At 38.3% G+C, this 14,222-nt stretch overlaps 3 protein-coding genes and 1 long non-coding RNA gene across 4 annotated transcripts; all 4 read right to left on the minus strand.

The window, feature by feature from the left end:
* Positions 1–1,093: 1,093 nt before the first annotated feature.
* LOC137580048 (uncharacterized) lies at positions 1,094–1,794 on the minus strand. The gene is made up of 3 exons (XM_068293965.1): positions 1,763–1,794; positions 1,561–1,676; positions 1,094–1,470 (listed from the first exon to the last, which is right to left on the minus strand). The coding sequence occupies exons 1-3, from the start codon at positions 1,792–1,794 to the stop codon at positions 1,364–1,366; spliced, it is 255 nt and encodes an 84-aa protein (XP_068150066.1). The 3' UTR covers positions 1,094–1,363.
* Positions 1,795–2,164: 370 nt separating this feature from the next.
* Positions 2,165–6,273, minus strand: LOC137579855 (multidrug resistance protein homolog 65-like). The gene is given in 11 exon segments (XM_068293691.1): positions 2,165–2,479; positions 2,532–2,835; positions 2,837–2,874; positions 2,952–3,330; positions 3,396–3,956; positions 4,027–4,853; positions 4,905–5,005; positions 5,064–5,269; positions 5,271–5,842; positions 6,018–6,189; positions 6,252–6,273. Coding segments are annotated over 10 exon segments (3,357 nt in total). The 5' UTR covers positions 6,186–6,189; positions 6,252–6,273; the 3' UTR covers positions 2,165–2,278.
* Positions 6,274–8,955: 2,682 nt separating this feature from the next.
* On the minus strand, positions 8,956–9,701 carry LOC137580029 (uncharacterized). The gene is made up of 3 exons (XR_011032922.1): positions 9,632–9,701; positions 9,423–9,578; positions 8,956–9,332 (listed from the first exon to the last, which is right to left on the minus strand). It is a non-coding gene; the product is annotated as an uncharacterized lncRNA (long non-coding RNA).
* A 352-nt stretch (positions 9,702–10,053) lies between these two features.
* LOC137579851 (multidrug resistance protein homolog 65-like) lies at positions 10,054–13,681 on the minus strand. The gene is given in 9 exon segments (XM_068293686.1): positions 10,054–10,368; positions 10,421–10,721; positions 10,723–10,763; positions 10,840–11,218; positions 11,284–11,844; positions 11,915–12,741; positions 12,793–12,893; positions 12,952–13,319; positions 13,321–13,681. Coding segments are annotated over 9 exon segments (2,991 nt in total). The 5' UTR covers positions 13,533–13,681; the 3' UTR covers positions 10,054–10,167.
* Between the last annotated feature and the right edge of the window lie 541 nt (positions 13,682–14,222).

Raw genomic sequence — 14,222 nt, forward strand, 5'->3', positions numbered from 1 at the left:
TCCATGGAAGCCGCGCGCTATGGCCTACAAAAGTTGTCTCCCATCTTAAATTCTTTTTAAATTTTTTTGTTTCTCGATTTTATGTTTTTTTAATTTATTTTCTTAAGCCGTCGCCGTACGTTCGATCAGCTTGAATATCTGATAAATAAACTAAGCAGAATTAAATAACATAAAACAATGCCATTTCGATTATCGACAAGTGTAAAAGTAAATTAATTCTGAGCCCCATGCGGGTTCATGTGTTTTTTTTCGTAACTCATAAAATTTGTTAAAAGTCGATTGGCTACCCCAAATCTGGTACTCGATACTCGATTATAATTATCGATAGCTATGTATGTATGTCGGTGTTGCGTAAAACTTAAAATTTTCATTTTCATCAAGTTACCATGGAGAAATTTGTTTCAAAAACCCTATAAATACGGGGACAACTCATTCAGTTACTTCCTTCTGTTCGGACAACAACTGAATCAACTTTTCCTTATTCTTACAAAAGCTCTATAAACGTTTTAAAAAAATGAATTTTTTCCTTTTTAAAAACATCTCATAAACGTTTTTTATTTTCCAAAAGAAAAGGACCGTATTCGCCAACGGTGGGCCAGTCTTTGAATAGCCACACTACCCTTACTAGAATGACAATGTCGCATTTTTCATTTTCTTTCTCAATGAAAAGTCTAAATTTAAATCTTAAACTTATGACCATTTTCATCGATGTGCTTTAAATGACAGCACTGCGTATACGTGATAATACAACAAGATCTAGAGACATGTGAAAAGTGGATCAAATTGCAAAGGGAATGACGTTTTTGTTGTTCTACAAGTAATTTGTAACAAAGTTTCCTATCAACATAAATAAGATTTCAAAAAAATAATTTTACAAAATCATTTTTTCTATTTCAAAATTATAGTTATGTTTTGTTTTCATTTTATTTTACTTGTCCAATCTTGTGCAAAAGAGTCTTATAGGTATTTTTATGCTCATGGTTTGTGTCTTGGATTAGTTATTCTGCATATTTGGTTAACGCCTCAAACTATGCAGCTCAATTATTATTTGCTGTTCTGCACGTATGCTGGACAGGTGCTGTTACATGGCTGTTATAACTTTTTAGTTAGTACACAAACCATAGCACCATACCACCTTATTTTGTGGCCAAGTCGTCAAGTATATTTGGCACTCGCTTAACACTTCCTCTTTTAGCTTTACCATACCATACCATCCGCTTGGTTTACTTTGAAACGATAAGCACGAGTAAATAACAGTTTAAATTTAACAAATACAAGTTTTTCCAGCGGTTCGGTATTTCATTTCGGGCTTCAAGTTGTTTTATATATTTTTTAAAGCAACATTTTGAAATTGAAAACGATGCTAGTTCATTTTTTGGCCAAAAAATATTGTCCATCGTGCATAGGTGGGACTTGTTTCGCAGAAATAAGCTTCCATTGAGCAATACAAATTATCATAGTTTGTATAATCTTTAATAAGATAAAAAATTGGTCAGTGGTTCTCAATTCGATCATCAACCTCATTGTTTACTTTAAAATGTATCTTGGTATTTCACTTACTTTTTCTCTTCTGGCAAGCAGCCACATTCAAATGACACTTTGATGCATATTTTCGTATACAGCCCTCACCTTCGTCTAAGAAACAAACGGCAGTTGTCTCATTAAAAGGCTCGCAGCTTGTTGCCAAAGGACAAATTGGTGAGGGTAAAATAGCCACTGAAAACTCGATAACTACCTACATACCCCAAAAAAGGCAAAGAACCAAATTATGAAGAATTTCTGGAGCATCGTCATCTGTATTAAGGCCCAAAGTCTAAGGCAATGCGGCTAAAGATATAAAACCATCGAAACGCAGCGATTTGGAGCTGATAATACTCGTAGGATAAGATAAGATAAGAAGCAAACACTGTTTAACAAAATTTCGTTATGTGGGTGTAGAATTGGCGGACTCTGTGTGAGCCAGAAATTTTATAACATCTTTTTTGGAAAGTTCTGTTTATTTATTTATCAGATATGTAGGATGTTGTTTGACTTATCTAGCTTATATGTGATGAAATTACAAATTTCAGAAGACCCTACAAATTGGCTAAAAAGATTGCTATATATAGATCTATAGAGATATATATCATATATCTATAGATCTACTATTTACTATAGTAAGAAATTCTTTAATTGTTTCAACATTTTGTTTTATTTTCTGAATTACATAGAAAGTATATCATGCATAGGGCTTAAAGGTTTGTGTCTTGGCTAGATTATTTTGTTCACTTTTGGGTTTTTACGTGGTGTTCGTTTGACTGCGATATAATTTCGCATAGATTCCATTTTTAGACAAAAGCTGAGAGTGTGAACCCTGCTCAACAATGCGCCCAGCTTGCAGGACACATATAATATTGGCATTCTGTACTGTCGACAGGCGATGGGCAATCACAATACAAGTACGGCCCGAACAGGCAGAATCCAAGGCCTGTTGAACCACCTAAAAGGAGAACGAAGGAGGCTTAAAATTTTATTCGAAGTTAAAAAAAAACCCTTTCACTTTGAAAGTCCAGGGCCGAAGTGGCTTCATCTAGTAAAAGAATCTTTGGATTTCTTACCATAGCTCTGGCTATGGCTATACGTTGTTTTTGTCCTCCGGACAATTGTGTACCCTTTGAACCCAAAACAGTGTCATATTGGGCTGGTAAAGTCATGATAAAATCATGGGCATTGGCCATTTTAGCAGCCTCCATAATCTGTTGCATTGGCACTTCGCGTGAGTTATCCCCGTAGGCTATATTTTCGGCAATTGTCTTCTCAAAAAGCGAAGGCTCCTGTGATACTATGCCCAGACGTCAAGCCCATATCCTGATGAATACTTTCCTGATCAATAAGCTGGCCCCAAAAGGAGAGAGGGAGAAAGATTTGTAGAAATTCACAAGAGAAGGAATATAATATTTTTATGTACTTACAATCTGTCCAGCATTGGGATCATAGTAACGCATTAGTAACTGAACACATGTAGACTTGCCAGAACCCGAAGCTCCCACCAGAGCTACTGTCTGTCCTTGCAGCACGTCCAAATTGAAATTATCCAAGACCCGTAGATTGGGACGTGAGGGATATGAGAAATTCAGTTCACGATAACTGACCCCCTGATCGACAACATTTGTCTTATTTCTGATGACATTCCCATTGAATATTTCTTTGCCCTTTGGCGATTGTATTGAAGGAGTTCGATCTATGATCTCATACATTCGATTAGCCGATAATAGAGCTGCATTGAAGGCGGGTGTAAAGGCCAGAGATTGAGCCAATATGAAGAGACCATACAACATGGTGTTGGATATTCTGTTTTGCAAATGAAATGAACAATCCATTACATGGCTATGTGAGTTATTGGTTTTTGCACTTACTTCATAATGGTCTCAAATTTAATTTTCCCATCGGCACACATATGTCCGCCATAGGTCAAGGTGACTGCATAGCCAAAGAACATTAGGGTCTTACCCAAAGAATTGACCACACCTCGCCATTTCAGGCTAGTCAATATTTGTTTCTCATATCTATCTACTTCTAGATCATAGATCTTAATCAAAGCCTCTTCTCGTCTCAGACCAGCTACTGTTCTTATTTGAGTTATTGTTTCGGTGGCTATGCGACTTGTTTCCTCTAGAACAACTTTCTCCTTCAATGCCGACTTCTCACCAAATCTTGCCTCAAAAACAATCGAAGCAATCATAAAGGGTGAGGTACTCAGGCAAATCAATGCCGATTCCCAGGAATAGGGAAAAGCAATGGAAATACTGCAAATGAAGTTCGTGAACGCCTGCAATATATTACTCAATGGAAATCCAATGGCTCCCTGGACACTAGCCGCATCGCCCGATAGACGAGCCGATAGGGCGCCGATGCTATTCTCTTTCTCATCAAACCAGCCCATTTCCTGGTGCATAATGGCACCAAATGTTTTCGATCTGGAATATAGGACGAGATAAAGGTGTATCATGAATTGGACATCTTTTAAGGTGTAATTCCAAAACTAACCGCATTCTCATGGTCAACCACACGCCGGCCAAATTGAAGAAATATGTTTGTATGAAACAAACTATACCCGCACATATACCAATCACCAGGGATATTATGGACATAGTGGCACTTTGATCCAATACCTCTTCATCGGTGGGCTGTGCCAGTGAGCCATATAATTCGGCCAATACTATGGAAAATGCTGGCATTGTGATGCCATACAAGCCAGCACATATGGCACCAATGATTAGAAAACTCCATTCTGGGCGTGCCCAAGATAAAACCCGAAAGAAGGTCTTGATATAATTAGCTGGGGGTTTCTCGTTCTTCTCTTTCTCCAATTCCTTGTGCATTTCGTTTAGTTGGCCATTAAAACCATTTAAATGCTTCATTTGAAATTCTGTATTCTTTTCCAGTGAGACTATCGAATGATTCCTTGTGTATTTTTCAGGATCTTCAAGAGATAACTTGCGCTCCTTCTCTTCCTCGAGTTCACTTAGCATTTCCTCGGCCTGATCATCGTAGGAGTGGACGGTAACCATTTTATAATAGAATCCCTGTAACTTCATTAGTTCTTCGTGCGTTCCCTGTTCGACGGATTTGCCGTTTTCTATATAGACAATACGATCGGCATATCTAATGGCCGATAGACGATGCGAGACCACCAAAGTGGTGCGTCCCTTACAGGCCTTATCCAAAGCTGATTGCACCAATTTCTCAGAATGATAATCCAAGGCCGAGGTAGCCTCATCGAGTAGCAGAATCTTTGGCTTTTGTATTAGAGCACGAGCAATGGCAATCCGCTGACGCTGTCCTCCCTTCTCACTTATATCAGTGTCATAGCCCTGTCGATGGAACAGTTAATAGACAAAAATAAATATATCCGAATCTCTAACCTTATGAAGTGCTATGATAAAGTCATGAGCATTGGCTGCCTTGGCGGCGTCTTCCATTTCTTTATAGGTCGCATCTGGCTTGCCATGCCGTATATTTTCACCTGGTAAGAGAGAATCCTCGATTAAACTTAGCATAAACATCCCAAATCAATTACTTACCTATGGTACTTAGAAATAGTACTGGTTCCTGACCCACAACAGCCATATTTGATCTTAACCAATTTAAATTATATTTTCTTACATCTTCACCGTCCAAGAAAACTTGTCCAAAAACTGGATCATAGAAGCGTTGCAATAATTGCAGACAAGTGGATTTTCCGCATCCCGATGAGCCGACCAGAGCCACTGTCTGTCCCTCTGTGATAATCAAACCCCCTTAACACGATGACATCCTCTCGGGCCGGATAGCGAAAGAATACATCACGAAATTCAATATTCCCTTTCAAGCCATAATTCAAAATTTTACCAGCCTTCGATAGAGGATCGATAAGCGATACACGATCAATTACATCATAAATGGCCGACGCAGAACCGCGAGCCATGGCGAATGTTTCAAGGAATGGCGAAGTGCGTGACAATTGATTGGCACTCACAATAATTCCCGATATGACAATCATAACCACAGCTGGAGTGTATTCCCTCTCCTCAATGGGTAGATCACTATTCCGATAGAATAAAATCAAATTGGCACCATACCAAAAGGCTCCAGCACCGGCTATAAACATCATGGCCTTCATCACAGTGTCACTGAGACCGGAGAAGACCCCCTTCCATTTGCCAGCCTTGAGAGCTGGTTGCAAAAGGTTGTCATAACGCTGGGATTCCGATTGTTCGCCACCGAATGCCACCACAGTTCGAATGGCACCGATTACCTCCTCGACCACTGAGCTGGCTCTCACATAGGAACTTTGTTCGCGAGCTGTCAACTTGCCTTGATACTAGAAAATCAAACGAAAATTCCAAAGGGAAAACAGTTACGTTTAGTTCGATTCCAAGAGAGACTAAAATTTACATATGTATGTATATATTTTTTGCGTATTGTCAAATTTATCGAAAATATGATCTCAGGAAGTGAATTTGCCCCTTTGTAGTATGCAATAGACTGAGACTTACATGAGCCACCACAGCGTTAACAATCATGGTTAAGGGTATATACGCAAACATGGATAAAGCCAATTTCCAGCCATAGACGAAGGATAAAACCACAGATAGCACCACTTCGCATAAAATTTCAATATAATGCCCCAAATTTTCGGCAATGCCACTTCGAATTTTCTCCATATTACTAGAGCAAACCAAAAAAACAATCAAATTAGATTCGATCTTATATTATTTTGTGGCACTTACTCAGTTATTCGTACAGCAAAGTTCTGATCTCTGGACATATCATGCCATCCGATTGCCTGACTTTAAGTTGACTCATAAAATTCTCTTCTCATGCGAATTGTTTCACGACCAGTGTTAATTTCATCCGTTTCCAATTAATTTTCATGTATTTGTTATCGATAAAACAGTGTTGCATAATACTAAAAATTCTCATTTTCATCAAGTTGCCATGGAGAAATTTGTTTCAGAAACCGTATAAATACGGGGACAACTCGCAGGTTTTCTCATTCAGTTACTTACTTCTGTTCGGACAACAACTGAATTAATTTTTTCCTTATTCTTACAAATTAAAAGTCTACATTTAAGTCTTAAATTTATGACTTTTTAAAGAGTTTTCCTTAATATTAATAATGCCTAACCACAATAATTGAAGAGCCTTCACTTAAAGCACGGTATATACATAGGGTTAACATGACTTTGCGGCTCTTGTATGAAGACTCAGGACGACATGAAGTGTTCTCGCTCTCCTTTTTCAATTTCAGCAAAAGACTATTTTCCTTTTCTCGATTTCGAAGTTTTTTAAAGCATACATGCTTAAATATATGGCTAAATCTGAAAGCTCACTTTATTTAGAAGTCTCTTGTTTACATCACTTGATACATCGTGTAGGACAATCACTTAAAGTTTGAGTGTTAAAGCCTTTTACATTGTGGCGTTTTTTTGACTGTGATGTTTGTTTTTGATTGTGGCGTTTTAATCATGTTTCAAAGTTTCAAGTTTCAAATAATTATGCCTCGATTTATAAGGTTTGAAAACTTAAGATTAACTTGCTTTTCTTCATAAATTAAATAATTTTCCTTCTGAACGGCGCTTGTTCTGAAACCTACTTCGAATCCTTTTGTAATTAATTAAGACGTGAAATATCTTAAAATGAACTCCAATTTTTTTGATTGATTCATTGTTGAATGTTCGTGCAGGGCAGGTTAATCTTCTGAGGGCAAGTGTGGTTTGAATTGTCTTGGTGGGATTGCTCTTTTACCAGAGCACTTAAGGCATTCAGCTGCAATTGCTGGTTTTCGATCTGTTTTTGCTGATTATGTAGCATAGTTTCATTTTCTTTCTCAATTAAATGTCTAAATTTAAATCTTTAATTTGTGACTTTTTAAAGATTTTTCCTTAATATTAATGTTGCCTTCACATAAAGTACGGGATATAGCTTATTTGTTGCTCATCACATCCCAAGTCTTCGGGTTCTTGGTATGTCCGTGTTTTGCGTCAGGCACATTGTGCCCAAGCTTAGCCAATTCTTCTCGGATAAAGGACAATAGGGTAGTTGGAAGATTTTCGATTTCTAGCGGAGCTACCAGGGTCCTAAAGTCCAACACACTGGATGTCATTAAATCCATGTGTTTGACCATGGCACTGATGATGAAAGGCTCTTCGGCATTGGCGAGGATAGCAATCCTATTGACGAAATCCAGTATGGTGCTCGTCGAGGATAATGACGTTGAACGTTTTTGGATCGCATTCTCTTTGCGTTCTATTTTCGTTGAAGTGGATGTTTTCTCTGCGGTATCAGTTTACGTACTGCCACGATACGCGCCCAACATCACCGACACTAATTGTCCACATCCATGGAAGCCGCGCGCTATGGCCTACAAAAGTTGTCTCCCATCTTAAATTCTTTTTAAATTTTTTTGTTTCTCGATTTTATGGTTTTTTAATTTATTTTCTTAAGCCGTCGCCGTACGTTCGATCAGCTTGAATATCTGATAAATAAACTAAGCAGAATTAAATAACATAAAACAATGCCATTTCGATTATCGACAAGTGTAAAAGTAAATTAATTCTGAGCCCCATGCGGGTTCATGTGTTTTTTTTCGTAACTCATAAAATTTGTTAAAAGTCGATTGGCTACCCCAAATCTGGTACTCGATACTCGATTATAATTATCGATAGCTATGTATGTATGTCGGTGTTGCGTAAAACTTAAAATTTTCATTTTCATCAAGTTACCATGGAGAAATTTGTTTCAAAAACCCTATAAATACGGGGACAACTCATTCAGTTACTTCCTTCTGTTCGGACAACAACTGAATCAACTTTTCCTTATTCTTACAAAAGCTCTATAAACGTTTTAAAAAAATGAATTTTTTTCCTTTTTAAAAACATCTCATAAACGTTTTTTATTTTCCAAAAGAAAAGGACCGTATTCGCCAACGGTGGGCCAGTCTTTGAATAGCCACACTACCCTTACTAGAATGACAATGTCGCATTTTTCATTTTCTTTCTCAATGAAAAGTCTAAATTTAAATCTTAAACTTATGACCATTTTCATCGATGTGCTTTAAATGACAGCACTGCGTATACGTGATAATACAACAAGATCTAGAGACATGTGAAAAGTGGATCAAATTGCAAAGGGAATGACGTTTTTGTTGTTCTACAAGTAATTTGTAACAAAGTTTCCTATCAACATAAATAAGATTTCAAAAAAATAATTTTACAAAATCATTTTTTCTATTTCAAAATTATAGTTATGTTTTGTTTTCATTTTATTTTACTTGTCCAATCTTGTGCAAAAGAGTCTTATAGGTATTTTTATGCTCATGGTTTGTGTCTTGGATTAGTTATTCTGCATATTTGGTTAACGCCTCAAACTATGCAGCTCAATTATTATTTGCTGTTCTGCACGTATGCTGGACAGGTGCTGTTACATGGCTGTTATAACTTTTTAGTTAGTACACAAACCATAGCACCATACCACCTTATTTTGTGGCCAAGTCGTCAAGTATATTTGGCACTCGCTTAACACTTCCTCTTTTAGCTTTACCATACCATACCATCCGCTTGGTTTACTTTGAAACGATAAGCACGAGTAAATAACAGTTTAAATTTAACAAATACAAGTTTTTCCAGCGGTTCGGTATTTCATTTCGGGCTTCAAGTTGTTTTATATATTTTTTAAAGCAACATTTTGAAATTGAAAACGATGCTAGTTCATTTTTTGGCCAAAAAATATTGTCCATCGTGCATAGGTGGGACTTGTTTCGCAGAAATAAGCTTCCATTGAGCAATACAAATTATCATAGTTTGTATAATCTTTAATAAGATAAAAAATTGGTCAGTGGTTCTCAATTCGATCATCAACCTCATTGTTTACTTTAAAATGTATCTTGGTATTTCACTTACTTTTTCTCTTCTGGCAAGCAGCCACATTCAAATGACACTTTGATGCATATTTTCGTATACAGCCCTCACCTTCGTCTAAGAAACAAACGGCAGTTGTCTCATTAAAAGGCCCGCAGCTTGTTGCCAAAGGACAAATTGGTGAGGCTAAAATAGCAACTGAAAACTCGATAAGTAAGAAAATGTATCACTCCTTCCATTTACCTACATACCCCAAAAAAAGGCAAAGAACCAAATTATGAAGAATTTCTGGAGCATCGTCATCTGTATTAAGGCCCAAAGTCTAAGGCAATGCGGCTAAAGATATAAAACCATCGAAACGCAGCGATTTGGAGCTGATAATACTCGTAGGATAAGATAAGATAAGAAGCAAACACTGCTTAACAAAATTTCGTTATGTGGGTGTAGAATTGGCGGACTCTGTGTGAGCCAGAAATTTTATAACATCTTTTTTGGAAAGTTCTGTTTATTTATTTATCAGATATGTAGGATGTTGTTTGACTTATCTAGCTTATATGTGATGAAATTACAAATTTCAGAAGACCCTACAAATTGGCTAAAAAGATTGCTATATATAGATCTATAGAGATATATATCATATATCTATAGATCTACTATTTACTATAGTAAGAAATTCTTTAATTGTTTCAACATTTTGTTTTATTTTCTGAATTACATAGAAAGTATATCATGCATAGGGCTTAAAGGTTTGTGTCTTGGCTAGATTATTTTGTTCACTTTTGGGTTTTTACGTGGTGTTCGTTTGACTGCGATATAATTTCGCATAGATTCCATTTTTAGACAAAAGCTGAGAGTGTGAACCCTGCTCAACAATGCGCCCAGCTTGCAGGACACATATAATATTGGCATTCTGTACTGTCGACAGGCGATGGGCAATCACAATACAAGTACGGCCCGAACAGGCAGAATCCAAGGCCTGTTGAACCACCTAAAAGGAGAACGAAGGAGGCTTAAAATTTTATTCGAAGTTAAAAAAAAACCCTTTCACTTTGAAAGTCCAGGGCCGAAGTGGCTTCATCTAGTAAAAGAATCTTTGGATTTCTTACCATAGCTCTGGCTATGGCTATACGTTGTTTTTGTCCTCCGGACAATTGTGTACCCTTTGAACCCAAAACAGTGTCATATTGGGCTGGTAAAGTCATGATAAAATCATGGGCATTGGCCATTTTAGCAGCCTCCATAATCTGTTGCATTGGCACTTCGCGTGAGTTATCCCCGTAGGCTATATTTTCGGCAATTGTCTTCTCAAAAAGCGAAGGCTCCTGTGATACTATGCCCAGACGTCAAGCCCATATCCTGATGAATACTTTCCTGATCAATAAGCTGGCCCCAAAAGAGAGAGGGAGAAAGATTTGTAGAAATTCACAAGAGAAGGAATATAATATTTTTATGTACTTACAATCTGTCCAGCATTGGGATCATAGTAACGCATTAGTAACTGAACACATGTAGACTTGCCAGAACCCGAAGCTCCCACCAGAGCTACTGTCTGTCCTTGCAGCACGTCCAAATTGAAATTATCCAAGACCCGTAGATTGGGACGTGAGGGATATGAGAAATTCAGTTCACGATAACTGACCCCCTGATCGACAACATTTGTCTTATTTCTGATGACATTCCCATTGAATATTTCTTTGCCCTTTGGCGATTGTATTGAAGGAGTTCGATCTATGATCTCATACATTCGATTAGCCGATAATAGAGCTGCATTGAAGGCGGGTGTAAAGGCCAGAGATTGAGCCAATATGAAGAGACCATACAACATGGTGTTGGATATTCTGTTTTGCAAATGAAATGAACAATCCATTACATGGCTATGTGAGTTATCGGTTTTTGCACTTACTTCATAATGGTCTCAAATTTAATTTTCCCATCGGCACACATATGTCCGCCATAGGTCAAGGTGACTGCATAGCCAAAGAACATTAGGGTCTTACCCAAAGAATTGACCACACCTCGCCATTTCAGGCGAGTCAATATTTGTTTCTCATATCTATCTACTTCTAGATCATAGATCTTAATCAAAGCCTCTTCTCGTCTCAGACCAGCTACTGTTCTTATTTGAGTTATTGTTTCGGTGGCTATGCGACTTGTTTCCTCTAGAACAACTTTCTCCTTCAATGCCGACTTCTCACCAAATCTTGCCTCAAAAACAATCGAAGCAATCATAAAGGGTGAGGTACTCAGGCAAATCAATGCCAATTCCCAGGAATAGGGAAAAGCAATGGAAATACTGCAAATGAAGTTCGTGAACGCCTGCAATATATTACTCAATGGAAATCCAATGGCTCCCTGGACACTAGCCGCATCGCCCGATAGACGAGCCGATAGGGCGCCGATGCTATTCTCTTTCTCATCAAACCAGCCCATTTCCTGGTGCATAATGGCACCAAATGTTTTCGATCTGGAATATAGGACGAGATAAAGGTGTATCATGAATTGGACATCTTTTAAGGTGTAATTCCAAAACTAACCGCATTCTCATGGTCAACCACACGCCGGCCAAATTGAAGAAATATGTTTGTATGAAACAAACTATACCCGCACATATACCAATCACCAGGGATATTATGGACATAGTGGCACTTTGATCCAATACCTCTTCATCGGTGGGCTGTGCCAGTGAGCCATATAATTCGGCCAATACTATGGAAAATGCTGGCATTGTGATGCCATACAAGCCAGCACATATGGCACCAATGATTAGAAAACTCCATTCTGGGCGTGCCCAAGATAAAACCCGAAAGAAGGTCTTGATATAATTAGCTGGGGGTTTCTCGTTCTTCTCTTTCTCCAATTCCTTGTGCATTTCGTTTAGTTGGCCATTAAAACCATTTAAATGCTTCATTTGAAATTCTGTATTCTTTTCCAGTGAGACTATCGAATGATTCCTTGTGTATTTTTCAGGATCTTCAAGAGATAACTTGCGCTCCTTCTCTTCCTCGAGTTCACTTAGCATTTCCTCGGCCTGATCATCGTAGGAGTGGACGGTAACCATTTTATAATAGAATCCCTGTAACTTCATTAGTTCTTCGTGCGTTCCCTGTTCGACGGATTTGCCGTTTTCTATATAGACAATACGATCGGCATATCTAATGGCCGATAGACGATGCGAGACCACCAAAGTGGTGCGTCCCTTACAGGCCTTATCCAAAGCTGATTGCACCAATTTCTCAGAATGATAATCCAAGGCCGAGGTAGCCTCATCGAGTAGCAGAATCTTTGGCTTTTGTATTAGAGCACGAGCAATGGCAATCCGCTGACGCTGTCCTCCCTTCTCACTTATATCAGTGTCATAGCCCTGTCGATGGAACAGTTAATAGACAAAAATAAATATATCCGAATCTCTAACCTTATGAAGTGCTATGATAAAGTCATGAGCATTGGCTGCCTTGGCGGCGTCTTCCATTTCTTTATAGGTCGCATCTGGCTTGCCATGCCGTATATTTTCACCTGGTAAGAGAGAATCCTCGATTAAACTTAGCATAAACATCCCAAATCAATTACTTACCTATGGTACTTAGAAATAGTACTGGTTCCTGACCCACAACAGCCATATTTGATCTTAACCAATTTAAATTATATTTTCTTACATCTTCACCGTCCAAGAAAACTTGTCCAAAAACTGGATCATAGAAGCGTTGCAATAATTGCAGACAAGTGGATTTTCCGCATCCCGATGAGCCGACCAGAGCCACTGTCTGTCCCTCTTTGACTGTGATATTCAAACCCCTTAACACGATGACATCCTCTCGGGCCGGATAGCGAAAGAATACATCACGAAATTCAATATTCCCTTTCAAGCCATAATTCAAAATTTTACCAGCCTTCGATAGAGGATCGATAAGCGATACACGATCAATTACATCATAAATGGCCGACAGAGCCGCGAGCCATGGCGAATGTTTCAAGGAATGGCGAAGTGCGTGACAATTGATTGGCACTCACAATAATTCCCGATATGACAATCATAACCACAGCTGGAGTGTATTCCCTCTCCTCAATGGGTAGATCACTATTCCGATAGAATAAAATCAAATTGGCACCATACCAAAAGGCTCCAGCACCGGCTATAAACATCATGGCCTTCATCACAGTGTCACTGAGACCGGAGAAGACCCCCTTCCATTTGCCAGCCTTGAGAGCTGGTTGCAAAAGGTTGTCATAACGCTGGGATTCCGATTGTTCGCCACCGAATGCCACCACAGTTCGAATGGCACCGATTACCTCCTCGACCACTGAGCTGGCTCTCACATAGGAACTTTGTTCGCGAGCTGTCAACTTGTCTTGATACTAGAAAATCAAACGAAAATTCCAAAGGGAAAACAGTTACGTTTAGTTCGATTCCAAGAGAGACTAAAATTTACATATGTATGTATATATTTTTTTGCGTATTGTCAAATTTATCGAAAATATGATCTCAGGAAGTGAATTTGCCCCTTTGTAGTATGCAATAGACTGAGACTTACATGAGCCACCACAGCGTTAACAATCATGGTTAAGGGTATATACGCAAACATGCCACTTCGAATTTTCTCCATATTACTAGAGCAAACCAAAAAAACAATCAAATTAGATTCGATCTTATATTATTTTGTGGCACTTACTCAGTTATTCGTACAGCAAAGTTCTGATCTTTGGACATATCATGCCATCCGATTGCCTGACTTTAAGTTGACTCATAAAATTCTCTTCTCATGCGAATTGTTTCACGACCAGTGTTAATTTCATCCGTTTCCAATTAATTTTCATGTATTTGTTATCGATAAAACAGTGTTGCAT

This window comes from Drosophila tropicalis, unplaced genomic scaffold, assembly GCF_018151085.1.
Source record: "Drosophila tropicalis isolate 14030-0801.00 unplaced genomic scaffold, ASM1815108v1 contig_805, whole genome shotgun sequence".
Taxonomy (NCBI): Eukaryota; Metazoa; Arthropoda; class Insecta; order Diptera; family Drosophilidae; genus Drosophila; species Drosophila tropicalis.